The 25764-nt window shown below is 38.4% G+C and overlaps 1 protein-coding gene across 24 annotated transcripts in view; it reads right to left on the reverse strand.

Moving 5' to 3' along the window:
• FAT3 (FAT atypical cadherin 3) overlaps window positions 1-25764 on the reverse strand; it is a 419605-nt gene that overhangs the window by 99688 nt on the left and 294153 nt on the right. For 21 of the 24 annotated variants that reach the window (XM_083840085.1, XM_083840082.1, XM_083840081.1 and 18 more), the window contains 4 exons: window positions 12139-12453; window positions 9982-10192; window positions 9499-9567; window positions 433-572 (listed from right to left, as the gene is read on the reverse strand). In XM_083840085.1, the coding sequence (XP_083696211.1) occupies window positions 433-572; window positions 9499-9567; window positions 9982-10192; window positions 12139-12453 (735 nt within the window). The remainder of the gene's footprint in view (window positions 1-432; window positions 573-9498; window positions 9568-9981; window positions 10193-12138; window positions 12454-25764) is intronic. The other 3 variants (XM_083840076.1, XM_083840071.1, XM_083840078.1) reach the window with 2 other exon arrangements.

The raw sequence follows: 25764 nt of genomic DNA on the forward strand, positions 1-25764 counted from the left end.
TGTCTCTGAACAATTGATTTGGTGTCACACATTTGGGTCTTGGGAGGATGAGAGGTATAAACTCCATTTAATACAATCAATAGCAATATTCCCCAACACCACAGAAGCACTGTTGTATTTTGGACCATTATGCGGTGATACAATTGTCAAAATCTATCATTGCTGCTTGTGATAGGGACTCCCTCAGCTGGAGGAAGGCAAATTACTTTTGTGTGAGCACAAAGAGGACAAAAGAAGAAATACCGCTTTGAAGCATTCACCAGTCCATTCTTTACAACCAGATGGAAAGGCTCTGAAAAATATCCCCTCCATTAGTTAATAGTGGTCTCAAAGGATGAGGTTTTAGTTGAATGGCAAAATTATTGATTTTTATAGCATATACATTCCACTAACAAATGAAAAACTTGCCAGAAAAGGAATGTGATATTCTACCTGAGTCGTGGCAATGTTTGTTCCATCGGTGACTTCCACAGTCATATTATATATTGACCTCTGCTCTGCATCCAAGGGCTTTGCAATGACAATAGTGCCCACTCCCTTCTCCGCGTCGAAAGAACTATCGTAATTCCCTCCTAATTGTTGCACAAAAATACAATTAAATTAGCCATCTCTGGAAAATTTCCATCGCAAATGTTCCTAAAAGTGGGCATATCTGTTTACTGGCATCCATCTTAATGGCTTGCCTTAGCATACACAGTACATCTACTGATATTTCTTTGTTCGTAACTCATTTATATTTCAAAGCACAGTTTGTATATTGGAAAGCAGATATCATTAAAATGCACTGCAAGAAAAAAATCTAGCTGTATATTTAAGTGAACCATAACTGAGTCTATAAAAAGAATGCAATGGCTATAAGCCTGTAAGATGTTGCCCTTGCAGTTTGAGTAATGAACAAGCACAATAATCTTTTTGTATAAAAATCATTTTAAGATGGTTTTGTTCCACAAATTTTATTTTCAGGAATTTCTCACTGATGCTTGTGGGTGCGAAGACCACTAAGTGAGTCTAAAAATTACAATTATAACCAATTTTAAAAATGCAAATAGAGATTTTTTATGTTAATTTCAAGGACAATGAAAATTACTGGCAGCAAAGGTCACATTCTACTAGTCTTTTAGGAATTATTTAAATAGATCTGACAGGATACACATCATAAATTCCTTTCCACTAAAAAAAACCTCACAAAGCACTGTTCTGAAACTAATATCCCCTTATCCTGTCACACACTGAATGATGCAGCAGTGAAAAAACCCTCCTGAGTCTCAGGTAAAACAAAAAAAAAAAGTAAAAGATAAAAAATCTATTAAAAAGTAGGAGAAAGCCATAAATAATTTGAGATTAAAGGGTTACAGGATTTCTCAGCCACAGCTATAGTTTATAAATTAGAACCACTCATTATGTTCAAAAGTAAAGCATACACTCCCTGCTGCTAAGCTGCTTCTTACTCACTCAACTCTAAAGTGAAATTTATTATGAGTTGAGTCTGTAATTTTTGGAGGCTGGGGACAGGGAGAGGTGGAACACAACACTGCTGACAAACGAACTCTTAAGGTATATTCATCACACAGCAATGCAATGCCACTAGCTACAGACTCTGACGATCCAGTTCTGCAAAGTGGTAAAAGGCTTTCAAGTACCACTGGCAATAAAACTTGTGTAAGAGCTGCTGTCTTGGCATTAGATCCACAGGTAGAAAGACATCTCCATTCCACTGACTGAGTTCTTATGCAAAATAAATATATATATATATTGTAGTTACTGTATTATCACGAAATGTCTCTCATTTTAGGGCTGGAGACAGAGAAGAGGAGGGGACAGTTTTCCTTGCTCTGCCTTCAAGTCCTGTATCTGCATGGTTTGCTGATCCATAACCATACTTATTCTCAGAAATAGTCATGCATTTAGTGAGAGGAGAAAGGCTTTGGCATTCCAAGAAGTTGCAGATTTAGAGGAATAACTGCAGGTGAACAGAATGAAATTGCAGCCCCTAAATACTTTAACATGGAGAAACCTTCACTTCTCTCTCCCTCTTGCTCAAGTTACTGCAAAGAAAGTGTAAGCTAGAAGAAGCACTGCTTTGTCCGTATCTGCCTTGGAAGCCATTCAGGTAGGGTGAGAAGAAAAGGGGAGAAGGAATAAGAGAACAGGTGATCTACGCAAAAGAAAGGCAGAACTGGTGAACTTCTGCCCTTTGAAAAAAATCCAAATACGATTTCAGACGTGACATCAGGCTTCCCTATGCTGAATATATGTATATGCATATTTATAGCTCTGAGCCTAACAGATGCTGTTGTGGTTCTCCAAGAAAATACTGACACTGGATCTGCAGTGATTTATGGAGCATAGAAACATTGCTTATTCCCTAACCTCCTTCTGCAAGCCCAAATTGCATATTTTTTCTCGATTGATATATATATGTTTAAAATTATTTGACACTAGGAAAGAAAAGTAATTGCCCTTGACATTTAAGCAATACTAAAGTATTTGGACATTGATCATACGTTCAGTTGTTTTTTTTTTTTATTATTATTATTTTTAAAGTTAGTCTGGCAGAAAAAGATGTCATCTCCCAATTAATGTTTTAAATTGATTTACTTGAGAAAAACTGTACCAAGAAAAGTTAACGCTGAAAAAGCATCCTTTGAAGAAGAGAGTTTGAGATTCTTGCGAGATCTTTGCTGAAATGAAGCTAGCCTTGGGACAGTAGGCACTTTACAAAGAGAACGTTTCATGCTGATAACCATGAAAATAAAATGAAAGCCTATACTTCAAGATGCATAATAACCATCTTAATAAGCAATCAAAAATTATATGCTATCAACTGGCATACATGTCCAAAGAAACCATGCCTTTAAAAATTCCAAGAAGAGAAAATGGAAGGATTAACAGTAAATGTTTTTAAATGCCCTTCCTCTATTGGCTTATTGCAGGGTTTGGAAGGCACTGTATGTGTGTTGCAAATACCCCAACTTCTTCAAGACACTTTCACAAAATGTGGTATATTCTTCCCATAAAATATGAATTGAATAAATCATATGGTATATTTTAATAGACCATGGTCTACTGTTGGCAATGAAGAACCTGCCAAATGGTTGAACTCATCTGGCCTGGGATATTGTGTCCTGCCCCTCATCTAGAGTACTAGAGATGGTCTGGAAATACTTTGTACTGCTCCTCAGCTTTGACACACCCTCAGAACAGAACCTCATATGATGAATTCTTCTGAAGTTACACTGAAGTATAATTATCGAATTAGGCATAAATGCTAAACTGTAAGTCTTAATAAATGTGTAAAGTCTGTGTAAGGCCTGTTTGAAGCCCCCAGAGAAGCACTCAACAGAATTATCTTTGAAAGATGGGTGCTGAAAGGGTATAGACAGAGAGGAGTCGTATAAAAAAAAATCAGGACTTTTCTATTAAAAACTAGTCCAGCTGAACTATTCTGGGAATTGCATGGGAAGCAACTTTCTTCCAAAATGTGCTCACATAGAGGACGGAGGGCTGAGGCTGTAAGAGGTGACAGCTGAGGAGGTGTCAGCGTCACACATTTCTGGAGTACTGAGTATTCTGTGGCCAGTTTTCAAAAGCATGCTGCTGTGTAACTCCAAATCCTTTTGATGCAAGTTTATTTGCATTGCTGTAAACTTCAGCAGTATCAGTTTTACCAATGTTACTATTGACCATTTAACAATTTCTTTGATCACAATCTTAGGACGAAAGCAGGCTAAGGATGATGAAATTTCATTCATCTGTTCGGTTTTATTAATGTGAATTTATATTACTTATTCCATTTTCTAGCACATGGCACATGCTTTCCTTTTTATTATCTAGAGAAACCTGCTTTCAAATACAAGATATGTAGAAGCTGTCTTTGCTAATGTGCTTGCAATTGCATTAGGAAAGAAATATTTCAAATGAAGATCAAACACTGTGAGGTCCTTGGCCACTTTGGGAAAATCAGTGATAAAAAAGGCAACTTAACTGAACGGGCAAAGTGGCTATTCAGGTTGTCCTGAAAGGCATTTTAACACCGAATGACTTAAGAGAAATTGGCTGTTGTTGCCAATACATTGCAGGCTAAGATGTAATATTGATACATCTTCAATATAGCTTAAAGAATTCCCTTAAAATACCCTGATAAACTGAAACCCTTAGGGTGGGAAAAATCCACATCTAGTTGCAATGTCATCTTTAGGTGAGACTGAATATTGTGTTTGGATGTTATAAATTAATACAGAAAGTGCTTTGTTTCTCTAATTGACTGTTAAGATTCCCAAAGACAGCTAGCACAGATATTTATGTCTACACTTCGGACATCTAAAGTGAAATGAGATGATTTCTACCCTTACTTTCTTGAGATTGATCTTTATGCTCTTGCATAAACTGTGGAAGCAGTAAATTTCCATAACTAGGAGATTTTTATGTTATCTGAAAGCATGTTGTCATTTATATAGTATTTTCCAATATAACTGTAGCCAATTCCAGATGTTACCAACTCAGGACAGCTGCAGAAGCAGCCCCTGGTACGAAGGAGCTTATTTGTTGGTCCTTGCTACAGCTTCATGACTGCTTTCCAGCGCAGCCCTTATTTTCAATTTGGGAGATGCTATGTAGCATGTGTAAGAAGGAGGTATCAGGGAATTGAACCTGAACACCTCTGATTCAACAGCCTATCAGTTGTGTTCTTGGTTTAGAGTAGTGTTGATTACATTTTTATGACTGAATCTGGAGTGTCACCTTGTTTCTTAGCTCATTTCTGGGCTTCATAATCACTATCAGCATATTTTTCTTCTGAGAAAAAAGTCCTTCATGCTAGAAAAATATAATTTTCCTTTTATAAAAAGAGATGGCTAAGGAAAAAAAAGGCATTGAATCTTACATGACTAACAGGAGGGGATCTTCTGATGTCAAGCTTACCACACATTTGGTGCAATTTGGTCAAGGAAAGCTTCCTGAACTGTTAAAAGGGATTTCTAATGGGATTTCTAGACATCAACTAGCAAATTTGTGTAAGGAAAGATACAGTGCAGCTACCACTATACCCTTTTTGAATTCAAGAAAAAAAAAATCATTTTCATGCATATTCTGCTTGCATTTTGATTATTATATTTGCTGCAAGCAATGAAGGTTATTTTGTAGTGCTTGTCCTAGATGGAGTTTATTTTTGATAGGAGGCTGAGCCTCTTTATGTTCCTATCAGCTGCTGATATGCTGTTTTAGACAGGATTATCCTGCTGTGAGAAATCATTTCCTCCTCTGAGAAGAAAACATGTCAGCAAACCTGGAGGAGTTGTAGGCAAATGAGTCCCATCTGAGGGCCTTTCTCCTTTTTTTCCAGTGGAATGATCAAGAAGAGTGGGACTGAATATACACCTGAGAAATGTCTGATAACCATGGAGATTCTGAATTGTTGGGTCTTAGATGCCAAGATGAATCACTCTGAATTCTGGGGGAGGACATCCCCAAACCAAGACTCTTCCTTCACTGGCAGATAGCAAAGAACGTACAAGCTAAGGTACATGTTCAAATGTAAAAAAGCCAGGATGTATCACAATCTTCACACAAGTCTCATTTGGCTTAACATGACAGAAGAGTGGAGGAGAAGAGAAATACAGGAGACGACCTAATTTAGAGAATAGTGTTCTGGGACAACTTTTCTCAGAGCAGAAAGGATTCTTACTTGTCTTGCCCCAAAGTAAACTAACAACACTGAGGACACTGATGATAAAGTGGGTCTATTGCTACAATTCTCACGTTGCTCAGAGAAGAGACTCAGAGGAAAATACAGAAAGCAAATTCACCCTGACTCTCACGGACAAGTCTGAAGTGCCTCTAGGATTTCCAGGAAAAGAACCAATGGCCAAATTTCAAATATTTCCATTTCCAAAAGATAGGAAATATACTTAACGATTGCCTTAAGAAATACTCTTTCGACTACAGACTTTTGTTAATCACAACATAATACATATTAGTAACATAACATGCAAAGATTTATTGTCTTACATACTATATCACACTAAGAAGAAGAAAATACTGCAGAGTTTAAGTTTTCAGAAAGATAAAACTATTGCAAGGAGAGTCAAAGCTCTGCGTTTGCTGCTAAGAAGCCGAAGGTAAGGGCAAAAAAGCAGAAAATAAATCAGAAGGTATATTAGCTAGTTCTCAGAGAATATAATTGAAAGGAGGCTAGGGAGGTACATGTTTTTGATGTTAATGAAAATTTGCAGAACTGTGAATTATATGGACTATTAATTAAAATTAATAGATCTTAAAATTATTGCCATTTAAGCACCCTTGATAAAAAAGTCCAGTACTTTAAAAATTTGGCTGTTTTATTAAGGCATGGGCTGGGAAAGACAGAGGGAGGCCTATTTGAAGAATCAGAGAGATGTTGTGCAACATGCTACTTAAGCAAAAACTAGCACCATGCAGCTTAGCTCCAGTGGTCAAAGTAATCATCACACCATTTCCACCACTAACAAAGGAAGAAAGAGACAGAGGGCTCAATTTACCTGGGAGAAATAAAGATGTCATGATTTATCTTGGAACTTCCTTTAAAATTAGTTTTTTTTTTTTTTTTTTGGAAATGACTGAATAAATTTAACGTAACTGAAACAACCTGCATTCATGTCATTTGCATTGTGTGATCTGCATGAACTGAGAATGGCATTGAATGCATTCTGAAAACAGAAAACTGTAGTGACATCGCAACCATTCCCAATTAAACAACAAAATAACCAACCAGTCCTGTTTGTCTCTAGTCTCCCTGTCTGCAAGGCACCATTCCCTATCTTAGAAGTGATTAGCTGAAGAATAAGCAGTTATTTAAGATGCATACAATGTAGGTGCAAATTAGATGCTGAAGTTAGGCAAACAGCATCCTAGAAAGCCTAATCTTCAGCCACCCTTCCCCCCTTCTTTAGCTTGGAGAAAGTGCACGTTACGCATTAAAAAAGAGGTCCTCTGGAATTCCAATGCCCATTTAGTTTGAAAAGGTCATAAACATAAAGGTCAAGCTGCAAACTCTGTATTAAACCATGCCTCTACATAAGCCTTCAGGGCTTTTGTTGACATTACTGTGAACTGTGCACAGAGGTCCAAAATCACAAAATACCAGATGGAGTAGGATCAGGTCTAGGTTTTACAACAGCATAGAAACTCTCTCTTGCATCAGCAGTCCTGTAGAGCTTTCCATTTCCTAGAACTAACTTCTACTAATAACCTATGTCTTTCACCGGGCTTTTCAGCCCTAGGCACCACTGTTAGAATCACAGCATCACAGAACGGTTTGAGCTGGAAGGGACCTTAAAGCCCACCCAGCTCCACCCCTCTGCCATGGGCAGGGACACCTCCCACCAGACCAGGTTGCCCAAAGCCCCATCCAGCCTGGCCTTGAACACCTCCAGGGATGGGGCATCCACAGCTTCTCTGGGCAGCCTGGGCCAGGGCCTCACCACCCTCTGAGGGAAGAATTCCCAGTGTTCCTCCAAGAGGAAAGCATTGATATGTCTTTTTTTTTTTTTTTTCCTACAGGATGATATTGCAGAACAAGAAGAATAAGTGTTCTTGATACTGACACTGACTAAAGGCAGCAAAGATAATCTAAACATGAAACGCTATCTATAACCCTCTCAGGGTGGACTTTGTCTTTGCAGCCTGTATGCAGAGCGTCTGAACAACAAAGTCTTCTGCATGCCTGGGATTGCTGGCTATTCGTATTGCAGAAACGCGGGCTGTTGCTAGCGCTGTTGTTAATAACAGCAGTAATATTTAATGACAACATTCATATGGCAACAGCACCAAACTGGATGGTCAGGGTCATCGATTTCTCATTAAGTCTAGGGGAGCTCTGTCTCCGTGACCCTCTGCATCGTGCAGCATCAGGAGCTATAGCCTATAAGGAAACCATTAGCATTGTTTAAATAGCTAAAATTTAATCCATTTGAAGTATTTTAGCCATAAAGGTCACATTAAGTGACAAATTAAAGGCTTAAATTTCATTATGTTCTTCCCATCACCTCTGTTTGTGAGGCAAACGTGAAATATTATTATAAAGTGTTGCTAGATTGCAAATGAGTCTAACAATGTAAAAGAAAGCAGCTGAAGAACGGGGGCTTCTCTCAGTGCTTAACACAGGCAGCATTTTAATGAGTTGGTGAATTCACCAAGGAAAAGACCAAAAGGCTGTGAAGGGCAGAGGAGTCCAGCAAAAGGTTCAAATGGGAAAAAAGTGTCAATAATATCAATAAAGATGGATTTCTCCTGGGACAAAAGTTAGGGTCAGTGAGGAAGAAAAAGGGAATGTAAACATTAGCTAATAAATTGCATGCAGCATACTGAAACAGCCAAGGGAATGGGACGGAAACAGTAGGAAACATATGCTGTCCTTCCCCAGAGGCTAGCAGGAACCCCGGAACATGATAATAGCTTTGGGTTTAATTTTAATGCTGTTGGCACCAGAAACCTTGCTACAAATTCAAAGAGGAAATGCAGCTGCTTCTGCCTTTCATCTGCACAAATTGGCAATAAAAGGTGGATGAAAGTGACTCTGACAGACCCTTTCTCTTGTGGTCCTCGCCCTTCCTGTTGGCTAAACCCATCCACAAATAGCTACGCTGAAATGGAAGCCGGGCTCAATCCCTGCAAATAAAGACTGCTGATGCACCCTTTCCACTAAGTCTGTGGCAAAAGCCTTTGTTTCTCTAATCTTTCATATAGTATTTGCTTTATAACCCTTCATTTAAATAACACCACTTTGTGCAGACAGTGTTTGACATCCCAGGATACACAAACATTACCTACAAGTATCTGCAAATATTAAATACCACTGTAACTTTGCAAGGGTCATTGTGCTGCTGGGGGAAGTCTCGATTTGGAGATCTTTTATTTTAAATGACATAACTGAATTAGCAGTAGAAGCAAGGAAACAATGCTTAGAAACATGGATTCCTGTTTCTCCACTGCAACCAAGTGAGACCCTCTATTCCCTGTCTTTCTGGCAACTACATCCTTAACCGCATTTCCCTGGGATTTTAATACTTCTATGGCTTTTCCTCTGCTTTGCTAAGTATACTTCTCCCTCCCTATTTTTGTAAGCAATTTTATGTGAGGCAATTTTGTGGTTGAAATCTCACATCAAAACACATTTCTCTTTTTCAGCTTGCATTCAAGACAAACTTTTGGTGGCTCCATTTGTAACCCATATGTTGATGCATCCCATTCTGTTTCACAGTTAAATGGATGGCACTGGACTGTGAAAAGTTTGAATTAATTATTTGTGATAAACTGTGGAAAATCCGTGAATAAAATGATAATAATTCGACACAAATACGGTAAAAGCTGTCATAGAAAGAAACGCAGCACATCCATGTGTCGCATTGCATCCTGTCACAGGCACTTATGAAAGATGTAATATAAATTGTCTCAAAGAACTTGCAAAAATAAAAGGCAGCCTGGATAGTTGTATTTTAGCAAATGTGTTTGCACTAAGGGTACCTTCTGTTGAACAGTTCTGCCCACAAGCTGTCTGTAGAATATAGAACATCTCTCGAGCATGCTTGCCACCTTGAAGCAGGGCAGTCGGAAGCAGAAAAAAAAGAACAGAATGCAGAAAAAAAGGTGAAGAAAGAGAGAAATGAGGGACAGCAAGTCTAAGTACCATAAATACATTTAGAAATGAGATTAGCAAAGTATGACAATAGAATTTAAATGACAGACAACATTAAGATTGCAGTAAATAACATACTATGAAAAAAAACAATTCAGCCATACAGCGCTTTTTTCAGCTTAGCTAAGGAGTCATAACAAAAGCAGGAATATTATTATTATTGTTATTGCTATATATAAATAGCATTTCCATTTCAGCATTACAAAAGTGGTTTTAATTTTGGGGAGACAGTTCACGGTTAGTTGTCTTGCTCTCAAAACCACATAGCCATACGCTTTGCTTCTTCCCATTGCCACTGGCTCCCAACTTACCGACAATATCAAACCAGAGAGGGATGTTAGATGGCTGCACAGAGACCACCCCAACGATTTCTGTCACTTTATCACTTTCCATGACGGTGAAGTTGTAAAAGGGTTCATCAAAAGTCAGCGGCACTGGCGAGGGCGCAGGCTTTTTTATCCACTCGATGTGGAGGCGTGCAGTTGAAGATTTTTGGGGCCGGCCATTGTCCACTGCCTTTATCTGGTGGGTGTAAAGAAAACAGGACCCAGACTGAGCATCCCAGCTTGGCAGTTCAGACCTAATTCTATCACAAGAAGACACCTTCTTGGAAAACGGACTTTTAATCTTTATGTAAAATCCCAGGAAAAAAAGAGGGATTTAAGCACTTCACTGTTATTCATTTTTTTCCATTACAGTTTAACTTTTCTTTGAAAAGACTGATTTAAAACTGAAACATTTTGACTTAGAACTGCTGATGTAAGGCCCCCTGGAGATGTGCTCCATATATAGATCTCTGTCTCCAGAGCCAACTTCCCTCTCCGATGACATCTTCGAAGCAGTTCCCTCTTGCAGCAAAGGTGGAAGTCCCTGTGTTTTAAGCCATGCACTTAAGAACACATGCTCACCCAGACCATGTTTGATTGCTTTTGTCATCTGTATTACAGATAAGATTGGTATTCCTTATATTACTTTCATCAGTATTTATAATTGAGTTAAATATGTTTCAGATCATTTCCCCCATTTTCCAAAACAAATATAACTTAAAATTTTGCCACACCTATTTTCCTTGTTTTCGTTTCTCAGTAGTGTTCATGAGTGCTGCCCTTTTTGGTTCTAATTCTTTATTTTATAATATATACTAGAGTGATGGATAGACTCGATATTTGCCTGCCATGCTTTATGGTTTTAGCACAGAAAAGACAAGATGACTAGTGACAAACACTAGGGATAAGACAAGGGAGAATGTAGGTTACAAAATGGGTGCTTCATTGAATAACATCAATGCACTGGGAGTACGAGGGATTTTTCTTTTAAAACATAAGTAAATGCTTCTGGCTATATAGGACCACTGGCATACAAAAATGCTGTTACTATGCCTGTTAAAATAGGAAATATTTTCCTGAAATACCATACCCTATTTCTTTCTCTGGAAATGTGTTAAGTGGGTTTGGTGCGAGCGCTCATCACCCTGCTCGGCTCAGGCTGGCAGGCCCTTAGGGGAAAGAAGCTGAGTAGAAGACCTTCAGCTGCTACATTACAAAAGGGGGCAGATCCCAGACGTGCCCTCCACCTCTGCACAGTGAAAAGCATTCACTCAAAGGGTGCTGGCCTCTGATTACTGGGTATCGCTCAATATTTTGGTATTTATGCTTTTGTTTTCTTGTCACAATTTTCAACCCTATGAAAGTATCTCAACAGAGACTCATTATAAATGTAAAATAGAATGTAAATGACATTGCTTCCTTTACTATGGGCCTCACTGTGGACCTCTGACAATTTTCTGTCTATTATTTTGTACATTTTTGGTGAACTCCTCCAATACAACTGTAGCTTGTTGCTGTAGATGAAGATTACACATGCAAGCTCTCTTTCTTCATATCAACAACACCATCTTGTCTCCTTTCTGTCTTTGGCCACGTTTACATGGTTTGAGTTTTGGCAGAATAATTTTGACAGAGATTACTTTTAACTGAAATTGCTGCCACGCTTAAATCCTTTAATGCACCAAGAAAGCTACTATTACATACAGTATACAGTACTTCCCTTCCCTGAAGCTTCCAGATTTGGACATTGTAAGGACCTTTCCATGAGGGCAAGCAGTTATGTCCACACAGAAGTTGTATATCCATTTGTAGCCCAGTTCAACATGATATAATTTTGCAGGCAGACAAGCCCATGGTCTTCAGTTTTGTGCATTTAAGGGAATGACTTACGTCAACAATCTGCAAGCTAATTCTGAGTAGTCAGAATAATTCAGTATATGTAACAGCATGAACACTCTCAAACTCAATTGTTTGCTTGTAGCCATATGTGTACATCAGATTTTTTAATACATTCAGACCTATCTATGACTTTATATATAGGTCACAGATTTAACACAGTCATGTATCACTCTTTATACAACAGTCTGTTTTTTTTAAAAAAAGTCACATCAAGGGTTTATATATTGATGGAAGAGTACTTACTGTTAATATGTCGTAACTCCCTGCTGTGAACTGCTTTCTAGAAGAAACCATCCCTGTTTTTGGATCAATAAAAAATTTCCCATCCTCATTTCCATCCACAATGCTGTATGAGATTTCTGCATTAGGGCCTTCATCTTTGTCGAAAGCAAAAGCTCTGTAGATTGGCTCCCCTCTTTTCTTACGATCCCTCTCTGGCAATTTGATCTGATAGACTTTCTCCGGAAACTGCGGTTTGTTATCATTCTCATCCAGAACCTGGACCACCACCCAAACTGAGGACTGCTTGGGAGATGTGCCCCCATCCGAGACGGTTACCTGAAAAACAACAGCAGCAGAGGCATTATTCTGAACGGGTAAAGCAGAACTTTATAAATGGGCATCGTGAAACACGAGGGAACACCCCTCCTTCCCTCGACCTAACCTGTAGTTTACAAGGTCTTCTGTGTGATAAGTACTTCTACCCAAGACATCCTCACTACAAGCATGTTGAGTACGTATCTGTAATATGCCCAGAATGGCGAATAAAGGAATCAGGAAGATTTTTCCTTTTGAGATAGATCTATAACAGGTAAGCTGTAGAGGAGGAACCTATTCCTCAAAACAGCAAATCCTTTTATCTCAAACTTGGCAAGACTTTATCTCAGAAGAAGAGTGAACTGGAATTAAACCATAAGCAGTATATCTACTTTTTCCAAACATATTTTAAAATTTCTTCAGTCACACAATGAAGAATTTCTTCTAAATCTTAAAAGAATCTCTGTCATTTTTTCCCATTAATTATTTGGAATTTCTTAAACAATGACAGGATTTTCTGTCGGTTCTTTTCATTCATTACCTGGGATTTGACAGCTCATTAATTCCAAAACTACTTTAGATGACTGTAAGAAGCACAGAAAGGAACGTAGTAAAAAAAGTCTGCTGCACTTTGTAAAGAGCACACTATGCTGGCACATATACTTAAAAAAAAATCTTTGAGACAAAAGTTAGTTAGTAATTTAGCTGCAACTTAAACAGAATTGCTAATACTTTTCAGTCTGAAACACTGTGAAAAAGAGATGATCCAAGTTCAACAAACACTCAAGAGCTTCAATAATATGCATTTAAAATGCAATCAATATGTTTCAAACTTCTCCCTAAAATTTTTGATTGCATTTCGTAAAGATAAAGAAACAAAATAGAATGTTATTTCTGTTTGCATGAAAGAAGTTCAGATTTCACTTTCAGCTACGTATGCTAACATGGGAAATCCCACAGTAGCAATTTTTTGTGATAGCAAGCCAAGATATTACATGCAGTTGTCTGGCCTGTACCTATCCTTGCACATTGATTGCTTTGCTGGTTAACTACTAGGTGCTTTATTTCACCTTAAATGTTTCTGTGCTCCCTTACAATAATATACTCCTGATGTCCAATCCTGAGGCAAAGCAAACATTTTCTAGGAATCCTGTCCCATGCTGTTGTTCTCGCCTTGCAACAAGATATCTAAACTTACAGTAACCTTGATTTAGTACTGAAACCAGCAGAAAAATAACATTTTCAAAGAGAAAAGCAAAACACTGTTTCTATTTCCTGTTTTAACTATACTTTCAAAAACTGATACATTAGAAGCGATTAAAGCGTTAAGAACTTAAATCCCTTATTTACAGATAAATAAATGGTGTGGCAATATACAGTGGCAACATGAAATCCCCCAAATCAGCCTGAAACTTATTTGGAGAGCACAGCCTGTTCCCCCAGAGATTTATAACGGCCTCTCTCTCCTAAGACCGCCACCAGGGTTGGCAATTAGCACATGCTGGGATGGCCAACTCATGATGGGGAGCTGAGATCCAGTCGGGATTGTCCTCAACACGCCTGCCACCAATGTGCCACCTGTCAGCAAGGGGGCAGCGGGTGCTGGTGGCTTGTGGGGAGAGCACCCATAGCTCATGGCTGCTGCGCTCAGCCATCCAGATCCCACTCGACTCACTTTCCAAAATGGCATTTATCCCACCAAAAGGCAGCACACGTGGCTGCGGATCTGCCTTTCCACCCAGAGAAAGCAATGCCACTGGGGAGCTCAGCCATTCTGCTTTAATGCTCCGGGACAACTTCAGAATTTTTTCAGCAAGCAAAAAGCCAATTCTGCCAATATTACCCCTTCCTATTACAGGCTTTCAGCAATGAATAATTTTTGACCCATTTTTAAGGCTGATCCCCTCTATTTTTGTTCTGCTTTGGCAGAATTGGCTGAGCTCTCAGCAAAACCACAGGTTAACAAAGAAAATCCTCTTTTGGGATTTCTGCTGACTCTACAGACAAAGTAATCAATGATACCGGGCAGTACAGGAAGGCTGTAGTACACAGAAACAAAAGGAGACACACTTATTTAAATGTTGAACAAGAATACAAAAAATATGTATTTTTGGTGGGGCTAATGCTTTTAATGCATAGAAAATACAATTAAGACTCAGGAAACTTGTTTTCTGAACAGAACATGAGTGAAAGTTTAATAAAAAAACAAAAACAAAAACATTTTCCTCAAGCTTTAAAAACTATGACCTAAAAAGAAAAAGGGGAAAAAAAAAAGCAGGGTGGAGAAAAAGTTTACAAATAGTAGTAATAATAAAATCTCTGAAAACCAGTGATACAAGCAGCCAAGCAACTGTGATGAAAAACCTGCTTAAGTCAAGAAGCTGCTTGAGAAGCTAAGCCATCCTCATGTCTTACCAGCCCACAGTCTCACAGTTTGTTAGGTTACTGCTGAAATCATGACTAAAATGGTATGGCACCAAATAGGTACAGGCATTTGTTTGTTTTTGTAAGCCAAGACACATGGGAAATCCTTTCTGCAACAGAAAAGTTGCACTGAAAATATTTGCTGACAGCTAATTGAAAATAGAAATGGCTAAAACACAAAATGTCAAGCAATTAACAGAAATTAACAGAGAAGTTCTGGAGGTAGTCAGTTCAGCTCTGTCTAAAATTTTACATCCCCAGAGAGGAAGACATACCAGCTAAACCTTTTTTTCTGGGTGACACTCAAAACTTTTCAAAACAACAGGTTCCAGCTCTGCTCGAGAAGCTCCGAGTGCCAGACATGGGAAGCTGAAGTGTGAGTTAAAGCCCTCTCATTGCAGGCGTGTAAATTAATTAACTAAGCCACCCCCACACCAGAGATGTGATTATGTGATTATTATGTGAATATGACCCTCTTTTCTACACCATCAGCCTAACCCCAGACCAGGCTTTTTATATTCCAGCTACGAACAGGGTATAGAGCTGCAGAAATTTCCTCTGGCCCTACAAAAAATAAAATAATAAGAGAAACAAAAGCAAAACAAAAAAAATCACCACCACATTAAAACAAAATAACATTATTATTATTTTTTTCCCAGACAACCCAGCACAGTGTCAAAACAAACCGTAAGGAACTGGGGGGGCTGGAGCAGCTGCCCATCAGGACACTGCATCACACCAGCATTTAGGGGCCCCTCTAACCAATGCAATTTCAATTCAAACAGAACCACAGTTCTCAGCAAAATCCTCAAACAGCTGGAAATCGCAGGGAAAAGTAACCAGGGAGGGAAGGGAGGTTGGGACATTTGTAGGACACAGAAGCTAATTCGCAGCTGGTATCTTTGGAAATGGGAAAGGCAGATGTGCAAGGCATCAGCTTGCCAGGAGAGAAGCTGTCATTCAGGACCAGCAAGGTCCTTTCATTTAGAAGCCTGCAGATGGCACGGTGGGAAGAAAACAGAGAAGAAAAAAAAAGGTGATATACATCAATGACAGAGAAGACACTCTCGACATACACTTGTGAAGATACGGCATCAAAAACCCCAGAACAGGTGAATCTCTGAGAAATCAAGGTAAGGAAATGGCTAGTTCAGCATCAAAGCCTTCCCAGAGGAGAAGAGGAATTGCTGCTTGGTTGGCTTGCGCTTTCCTAAATGCTGAACACCTTCTCCAGTCATGCTGATTCTGGTATCCGGACACCAATGGGTGCAGACACGCTGATTCTTGCCCAGGTACAGCATGAGATGGGGTCGGCCAGCTGCTATCCCCTCTGCCTTTCTGGTTACATATTGCTGCTAAAGCTGTGTCAGCACAGACTAAACGGAGGCCACCACCTCCCAGAGCTGGGATACAACCATGGAAGCAGCTGAGGTTTAACTCCCTGACCCACCATACAAAGGGATGATCCATTCACCAAGGCAGAAATATCTTAAAAGGAAGATGACAACGTGTTTTATGGGGTCTGATGGCATCAGAAAGCAAGAATATGAACTTTATATACCATTTTCATGGTAAATTCTTAAGCATCACTGCTGTTTTCCTACAACCTAGACAGTTCCTCTGTAATTGTCTTCATAAAATGAACAGTTTTTCAGGTATCTGAATTAACCTGTTGGCTTTAATGTTTATAATTTTACTGAACCACATCAGCCAGCACACACACTTGTTTTGGTCACCTGGAAATCTCTTTGATACAATAATGTACCTTCAGCTGTCAGAACCAGGACATAACCTCCTGAAATTTCTTCTACTTATATTAGACTTTTTTTTTTTTTTTTTTGAGAAAAACACACAAAGACTATCTCCTTCTGCAGAATGCAGTAAATTCAGTATAACAACAGAACTTTGAAAATCTGGGTAAGTCAATTTCCATCTCTTTTGCACAGTGTTTGGTCTGCAGACTTTAACACTACCTGAAATAAGTTTACAGGAAACCAGGACTGAGAGATACTCTGTCATATTCATTTTTATGTTGGAACCCCACAGATCAACTACAAAGACATTTCCGTAGCGGTGGACCTTCACAGTGAAAACCAAGGTCAACATTATTAACATGCAACATCTGGAATGTTAGATATGAAAACTTCTTATTTTTATGACCATGGAGAAGGCATGGAGGAGACATTTCTACGACTGAAGTGTTGGTTAAAACACAGGGTAGGTCTAGCAGACCTCAATGCTGGTGACATTAATCATTGATCTTGAGACAGTCACCCTTTTTAGAAATTGGAGGGTGACACAACTGAAGAAGGATTAGCCTCCAAATTTTTTCAGAATACCTATGCAATTGTGAGGACCACCTTCCTGACTTAGAAGTACAACGCAGAGTCTCATTAACAAAAGCTCATGACTTCCAAGATAATTATTAGCTCAGCTGGAGAGAGTAGCTAGCAGGGATCTTACTTTAACAAGTACAACAAGACAATCAGCAGGTGTTTAATATGAGTTATCAAGCCTCGAGAAGAACAAGAATCTTCTTCCATATCATTCCTTGGCAGGAGGAAATACTCAGCCTAACCAATTTTTAAGTCAAGAGGGGCTGCCACATTACTGTCATTAGCATTGCAAAATGCTGAAGATGTCATATTTGCTTGTTTATTTTCCTTCGTGTGATACTACTTAATGCAAAAAGACTGAGCCAAGATGCCTGCCTCTCATCTGAGGAGTGTGCATAATGAGGCTTTCAGGTAAAAAATTCTCCCTTCCCCCAGCAGCAAGGCCGATTTTGCTTAGAAAACTTTAGAAAAGAGAATCTGGTTGAGTTACTGGAGACAGAAAAATGATCAAAGGGAGTCTGAGAGCTGAGGCATACCCCCGCTGTTAGTGACTAATGGGTTTGTTTCTTCTGCCAATGCGCAAACGAGCTGCAATACCTATTGTAAGAGTGTCTGGAATTCAGCCCAAGTAAGAGAAATAAAAGACGACAAAGGAGAGCTCATTGAAGGCTGAATGAAACCTTAAAGTCAAATACACTGAATTACTCTCTATGCCTACTTCAGAGAGAGACTTAAGTTTGCAGCTAAATTCTTACAAGGACATATTTTTCTGAAATACATGATACTACTGAACTACATGTCGGATTATTGGTACAAAGTGAAGGTAGCCAGGGTCAAAGATATACAAAATAGAATAGAAAAACTCCATGTTACATATTTTATTTATTTATTTATTTGTCCAACACAAATACTGGTTTAGCTGTAGCAAACTAGATTATTTTTTAAAAGCCTTTATTTGGCAGCTTTGGAAAATAAGTGGGCATCTGTTTATTTCACATACCCTAATAGAATTTAGTGCTGTCCCAAAAGACAAATTTCTTAAACACTTCTTGTAGGAAACAGTGTCAATCCTATCAATATGATCTTTCCTGATTTCCTTTAAATGTGTTAATAAGGGGTACTCTTGTTTTCAATCATAAAAAATTAATACATTCACTCTGGCCAACTATGAGAAATAAATAATTTAGAGTACTTCTAAAATACAGATTATTACTGACATAAACTCTCTAGGTGGCTGATTAGAAAAGTCAATGGCTTCCAGCCACAACCAAGCTAGAAAGCGATGCATAATGGTCTGTTACGCCATTTGAGAATTAACGATGACATCAGGTAATTTCAACACTGTATTGCCAAAAGACAGGAAGGAAGGAAGGACGGCTTTTTCATTTGGAGTTAAATGCTCCCTGCAGTATCTGCAAACCTAAATATTAGAAGAGCATGCTGAACAAAGTCTTACAGGCTTCAAATCTTAACCTTTGTCACTCATAGTACTGAGACCAGAAGACGGTAAACAAATGGGAAACTATGACCAGGCAGTATGAAATATCAGAATGGGTGACCTGAAGATCCAGAAATACTCCTAATTAAAATCAAAAAGTCCCTTAATTTGTGTCCTACTTTATTCTACAAACTTTTTGAAAAATTAAAAAGTAAACAGAAGCCATAAACTCTGAAAAGAAACTTTGGACTTGCATTTTAGCTTTAGTAGCAACACATGGAAGGATCTGCATAGCTTTCAACACTGAGTCTATAAAAGAAAAATAATTTTCCGTGGGCATTACTTTTAAAACTTGTTACAGTTTGGAGACACTGGCAACCTTTGTGCATTAGGCTGTGTTTACAGTATTCTTCAATGGGTATGTGCTGTGATGAGTGCAGAACCAGGTACTGCTCCATTAAATTCCCATGATGACAGAACAGTCTGTTCTATTTCACAAGTAACTCCTTTAGGTAATCTCAAAATAGCATCTTCCCCTTCTTTTCACTAAGTAAAAAGAAAACTATAGTCCTCAGGAGTAACAAGCTCATCTAATTTTGTCTGTGACAAACTGTAGATAAAATTTTGCCTGGAAGTGATTCTACCAATCACTACAGTCCAAATGTGCCTCCTACTTCCCTAGGTGGTGTTAAATACAAATAACCTTTACCTCTACTACCTAACAGTAGTATGTAGTCAGTTATGATTCAGCTGACAATCATCTGTTAAGAGAAAGTGTTGCTCTAGGACTTTTCCTGACCTCTTAGGCTATACCACCACCAACTAAAGCGATGCTTGATCTTGATGTTATCACATCCCTTGTCACGGAGTTTGTAACTAGAGGAATGGAAATTTTGAGATGATCATAGTAGGACATCCATCTTTGTCTCCAAATAACAACTGTAAAGGCATTTTGAATACATTAAAACCTTCCTTTTTTAGTTGAAGAGGCTACAATAATGAATCTTGCTAACCCAGCATATGATGAAGGAAAAATTGGAAAGATGAAGACACTCCAAATAGTCCTCTTACGATATCTGGACGCATTAATGTTTAACCAGCTTCAAACTGACACCTTACAAACATGATAAAGACCGATATGTGATTGCTTAAAATCAATTTTTATAGGGATTTAGAACCTCTTTAGAATAACCTATTACTAAACAGAAGTATAACTACCCTAATAGCCTCTAAGCAAGAAAGAAGATAAAAGTTGTGTATTGATCTTCATAGCAAACTTTGAAGAAGGTGTTTAGCTCTTGCTGATAGCAAAGATTAGAATCAAAGAGTTTTGTGAACAGAAAATGATGAGTAGTCAAATCTGCGAATATTTCACTTCAAGCAGCTTTAAATAAAGTCAAGCTTGCAAATTAAGATCCTAAGGCAGTTTAATGTTAGTAATTTCTATGTTGATTGTAATTCCATTCATACCTGAATATCTACTTCAGCCATTTGTGGATTTTACTTTTCTCATTATAAAAAACACTTGTGATCAAATATTGATATGTGAGACCATTCATCTATACTATATCTACCTCTACGGATAATGCCCTTCTCCAAAAACCTTATCTCAGCACTCAAGAAATACACTTGCTTTCAGTCTCTGTGCTTCGGAAGAGGTATGTATCAACTTCTAAGCTCACTGCACTAACCTTTTCTCAAATATTCAACTACCTTTCATTTTCCATCCACAAAACTCACTTGATTACAATCTTCACCATAAGCAGGAACCAAACTCCTTCAAATTTTACTCAAAATTATGAAGACTGTTGCACATTCCCAGTCTTCTCTTTTTCATATTAGACCAGTCAATATGTTTAATCATGTACTAGTGAGAGAATTATTTTGGATTTAATAAAGATATAAGATTTTATCGATGCTTCCAAGAATTTTTCTTACAGCTAATGTAAATAATTTATTTTATGTCTCAACTATCAGCAGAAAGACTATGCTCAAAAATACATGCTAATATATTGCCAGAATTTAATCAAGCTATAGTCATTGTGGAGTTAATTAATCAAGCAGCAAAACAAATTATACTTTACATCCTTGTTCTGGTGTGCAGCTGCATCATTTTGTAGTGTAGGTCCCCAGATATTCAAACTGATGGGAAATTAAGGTACAGCAACTCTTTTATTAGAAACTCTCAAACACAGTGCAGATGATTGACTCTGTGTGGCAATACCCCTCCAAATATTTCGCTGTAAGTCAGTAGCACTGCCTCATGCTAACACAGTACATGTTGCTGAACTTACTCAAAGAAAAGACATAATGCAGGAGCTTGCTCTGCATGTCGTTAGAGATATCATATGGCATGCAGTTTCCGTTACAACAGAGTAATAACTTCAAAGAAAACTTTCAGTATTCCATTGAAATGTTGTCTTCTATTCTGAACTATAATCTTAAAACTTACTTTATAAACAATTTTAGGCATGCCAACAGCCAGTGCTTTCTGCAAGTTGATGAAACAGCCTTAGGTGAGGCTCTGTGATGGTCAGCCTTGAAACAATATTTCTATTATTCAGTAGGTAATACATTTATTTGGCTACCATTGAGTTAAAAGATACATGCTGTAATTCATAGTTATTTACTTCATAGGTACAACACATCCAAATTCTATTCCACTTTATGAAGCAGAACCATGTATTTTCAAAGGAAAGGTAGCAGTGTTTTGTTGTTGTTGTTGTTGTTGTTTCTTTTCAATTGCTCTAACAAGCACCCCTTGGTTATGTTAACAGTGGATGACACCACCTTGTCTCTGGCAGAAAGGCAGATTAAGATGCATCCATCCCCATCTCCAGCTCCTCCTCCAGCCATTTGTTCTTCCCCTGTCATCGGTTTGCAGCCACCTTCACCCATCAATAAACTGTTTGTGCATCTGTGCTACTAACAGGATTACTGAAATAATCAGGGTTTAAAATGCACTGCTGAAAGAAAACAAAATCCCCCCAAAGGCAGATGGTTAACTAGTCTTGGGGTGGCAGTGAGGAAGCAGAACAAGGCAATGAGTGGCAGGTCCCTAAGTCAGGGGAAGGAGAAATTTCTAAGAATGTTTTAGCCACTGAAGGAAAATGCATTGTTTAACCAGTTTTGGTGAGGAATTCTGCTATTTCTCTACAGATAACCTCTTACTCATCTCCCTATTCCCAAAACCCTACCGCAGAATTCGTCACTTATCAACAAGCCTTTGATCAATATCAAAGTAGCCCAAACCAGAACCAGACATCTCAGGGTGAAAGCCATAGAGTCCCATCAGTAATTGCCATAAACATCCGATTTCCATCTTACACTATTTTTCTGCAATACACAAGAAATAATGAATGCTCTCCATCCACACATATGCTGGGAAAATTCTATGTAGAATGTCTCAAAGACAGTTTTATAGCTGATAGCCTGACTTGTAGTCTCTGACATTTAAACGCAATTTTTATTTTTCCATGTAAAAATGAAGCTTCTAAAGTTTTATGTTCAAAATAAAGCTTATCAGTTAAAAATCTGATTAAGAAAAAATGAATTTCTTACTCAGGTAGAAAACATATAAAATCAGACCCTTAAGGGGTATAGTTCATTTCCAATTTTTGATCCTAGGGAGATATTTTAAATTTGTAAAAGGCCAAAAAGGACTTCTTATACCTCATAAATTTCACTGGTTTTAGAGAACTGTCACTCAGGAAGATTGTTGTGACCTTACTCATTGATCAAAAAGGAAAAAAAATCAAGAGTTCTTTTGGTGATATTCAAGTTATTTGATATAAGTTTCTTTCATTAACAATGAGGTACGAAGTAAAATTTCAGTCCACTTATATGAGAATATGATTACGATTACTATGTAAATCAAATGCATGTTTGAATAAAGTGATTTTTTTTGGTTAGGTAAGGACTAAAAAATGCTCAGAAAACCAGGTTGCAAGATAAATATAATAAGATAAAGGCGATAAGCATGAATAAGGAGGTTCGTTGTTGGAGCTGTTTCTAGAGTTTATTTTTTTTAATGACAATTTCATCCTGTTTTTGTCAGACCAGGTTAAAGTTAACTAAATCAATATTTGCTTTGATTTTAGTAATAAAAATTCTACTTGACTTCTTGATGTCTACTTCACAACTTTCTGTGACAAATTAATTTTAGACAGATAATAAGCATTAATTGGGCCGTATTTAATCACAGTTTCATCTAATAGGCAACACAGACAAGCCTGATTATCTCGCTCTCCACTTGCCTTCAATTCAAAGTGGCTATAAATATCTACTATCCGGTTTACATTGACATGGGGGTCACTTCTACAAGCTGGTTGAGAATCAGCATGGGACTGTGAGCTGGGAAAAATTCAGATGCTGATTTTGGAGCAAAACTCATATTCATGGACAACCTTTTTACTTCTCCCAAACTCAGTTTCCCGATTTGAAAAGTCAGCCTGGAAAGCAGGCTCAGGAATGATGTCCAAGACAAAATATTTGAAACTGAAATTCAGCTAACTGTTCATTCAATATAGGACAAGAGCCATCGGTCCCTTCCCTGATGGGTGCATTAGGTCTCCAAGTTTCATCTGAAATAGTAAAACCATTTTTTTATTTTATTTTTTTTCCAGTAGACAATACTGACACAGCAAAGTATAGATTTAAGGACCAGTGCACTGTAACACTTTCTCATTTTGTCAGTTCAGTTCTCTTTTCAGCTTTCTCTCTGCTGAATTACTACAAACCTCCACAAGCACCTGATTAGTCTTGGGATCCCAAACCACACCAGGGACAGTTGGGTATGCACATACTGCATGGCTAGAGATACAGGGAAAGTCTAAAGACGTGTTTCCCTGCTGAATCAAGCTCGTGTTGTCTGAGCAGCCAAAGAATTACAGATAGCTGCTTGGTGGAGAAGGACCCTGCCAGCTGTGGAATCCTCCGACTTGGAAGTCAGTGGGAATTTTCCCATTTTGATTTGGTGACAACAGGGTTTCACTGGAGCTCAACAACGTCAGTTGAACTTGTTTTTATTTCTCATTCAGCTTTTGCCCAGCCCTCACCTCCAGCTACATAACAAGCGAAGTACCTGAAACTTGTACACCTTCAGCTAAAGGGTAGAGAAGATGTGCACCACTCTAGCAGCACAACAGTAGGCATCATAACTGACCAGGAAGAGTCATACTTTTACACCCTGGCAAACAGATGTTGTTTTAAGAAACAGTGATATCTTACATAATTCTCATCTTTAAAATGTTTTTTTTCCTGTTGGAAAAATTGTTACACATATAGCTAGTGATCCTGCAAAGACCAATGTATATGAATAATTTTCAAAATGTCTTGGGACCATACTGACAACATAAATAAATAGGTGTGAGTATAGGAACAAGGTCATTTTAGGGATTATGAAACTCAACATGAAACTCAGTCCCGCGGTTTTAACATTCCAAATGTGTTGCAAAGAAAAAAAAAATCTTGGCCAGAAAACTGGATTTCCCTGAGTAACACTCAGAACCCATTAAAAATGTTCAGGTTATTAATATTAATTAATCAATTAATACTATTATAATTAATTAATTATACAGTTGCCTGGAGTCCTGGAGAGGGATCTTTGTGTGCCTGAATAATAAAAAGATGACATTCTACTCCTGCAATGCAGGAGGAATTTTAAAAGAACGCAACTTTTAAAATATTCTTAGCACTTCTATTCTTCTGCAGTATTAGTCTTTAACGTGCATTTGATTTTTGCAGCCACAGGATGGCATTAACTGCTGTGCAAAAGGGCAGTTAAATGCCATTTGACCCTAGGCAGTGTACTTTCCATCCGGGGAAGGGAAATATTTCATCAAAAATGATTAATATAAATTCACTACTTTCTACTGATGGCAACCATTTCTTCGAGTATGTAGTATCAAGATCTTACCATGCACATTCCTGAAGGTTCAGGTTCTGAGAGTGTGGCTATCAAGGTCCTCAACAGATACTTCTTTTGCCTGACTTCAGTAATATGGGACCTTCCAAAACCACAGAGCAGCAATTCCAACTTCGGTACCAACAACTGCATAGAGCACTTTCACTTCCAAGGTTTATGGAGTCATAGTAACTCTTTAATGGATTTATATAGGCTCATAATTTACTGTTTTTTTTCCCATTAAGGCTGTATATAGAGTAGGTGGTGACACATGGCATGCCAGCGGGAAGACAGTTGGACTGAATGAATGGCCAAGGTGACTGATAATTGGATTGCAAATGTCAAAGTGTGTGGTTGAAAAGTCAGGTATATCAACCCACACATCCTTTTCCCAGTTGTGAAATTAAAGTTAGGAGCAGGCACAATAAGCTACACGTAGTTCCGATTTATAGAGGTGGGTCTGAAGGCAGCAGTAAGCAGCATCCAATTAACTTCAGTAGAGATGTCCAAGGCCACTGGTAAAATGACTGGATTTAGAGTGATGAGCAAGAATGTCAGACCAAGAGACAACCTAGTAATGCTATTAACCTTTGTGAGATTGCCCTGCCGATAATGTGATCTGGGGGACAATAAAACATGGCATGAGACAATATGCCCAATTTGCTAGTGCAAGACTGATACATGGGAGAAAAACAAGAATTTTCCTTGATTCATTTTATGGGCCTCCAATTAGCCCTCAATAGGTGAAGGGAGAGAAGGGAGGGAAGCAGAAGGAGTCCCTCTAATGAGTTGCTTTGTTGGTTTGTAGCAGAAGAGATTGAAAAAGAAAAGTTTTAGGAGCTGGTTTGCTTTTGAGGAAGTCTCAGGGGGTGTTAAATGGGCTGGGCACTTTGCTGGAAATAGCCGTGAGAAAGCTCCTGATTTATGGGAGTGCTTGAACAGCACAAGTGCATCCTGTCAGGCTCAGTGCTGGAGGCGTGATCCCTTAGCACAGGGAGATCAGATATGTCAGCCCCATGCGCTAATCCCGATGGTTAGATGCTGGGGTCATGATGTGCTGATGCTTGCTCATGATGACACCATCTATAATACCACCACTGCTTCCTTTGGGAAACGGCACATAAAATATGCAGATATGCTTGTTCTCTGTAACTGCATCTAGTTTTAGAAGTGGAGGACTAAGAGAGGGTCTAATCCATGGATTACTGATCTGACAAAATATCTAAATC

This window comes from Anser anser (assembly GCF_964211835.1).
Source record: "Anser anser genome assembly, chromosome: 1".
In the NCBI taxonomy this organism is placed as follows: domain Eukaryota; kingdom Metazoa; phylum Chordata; class Aves; order Anseriformes; family Anatidae; genus Anser; species Anser anser.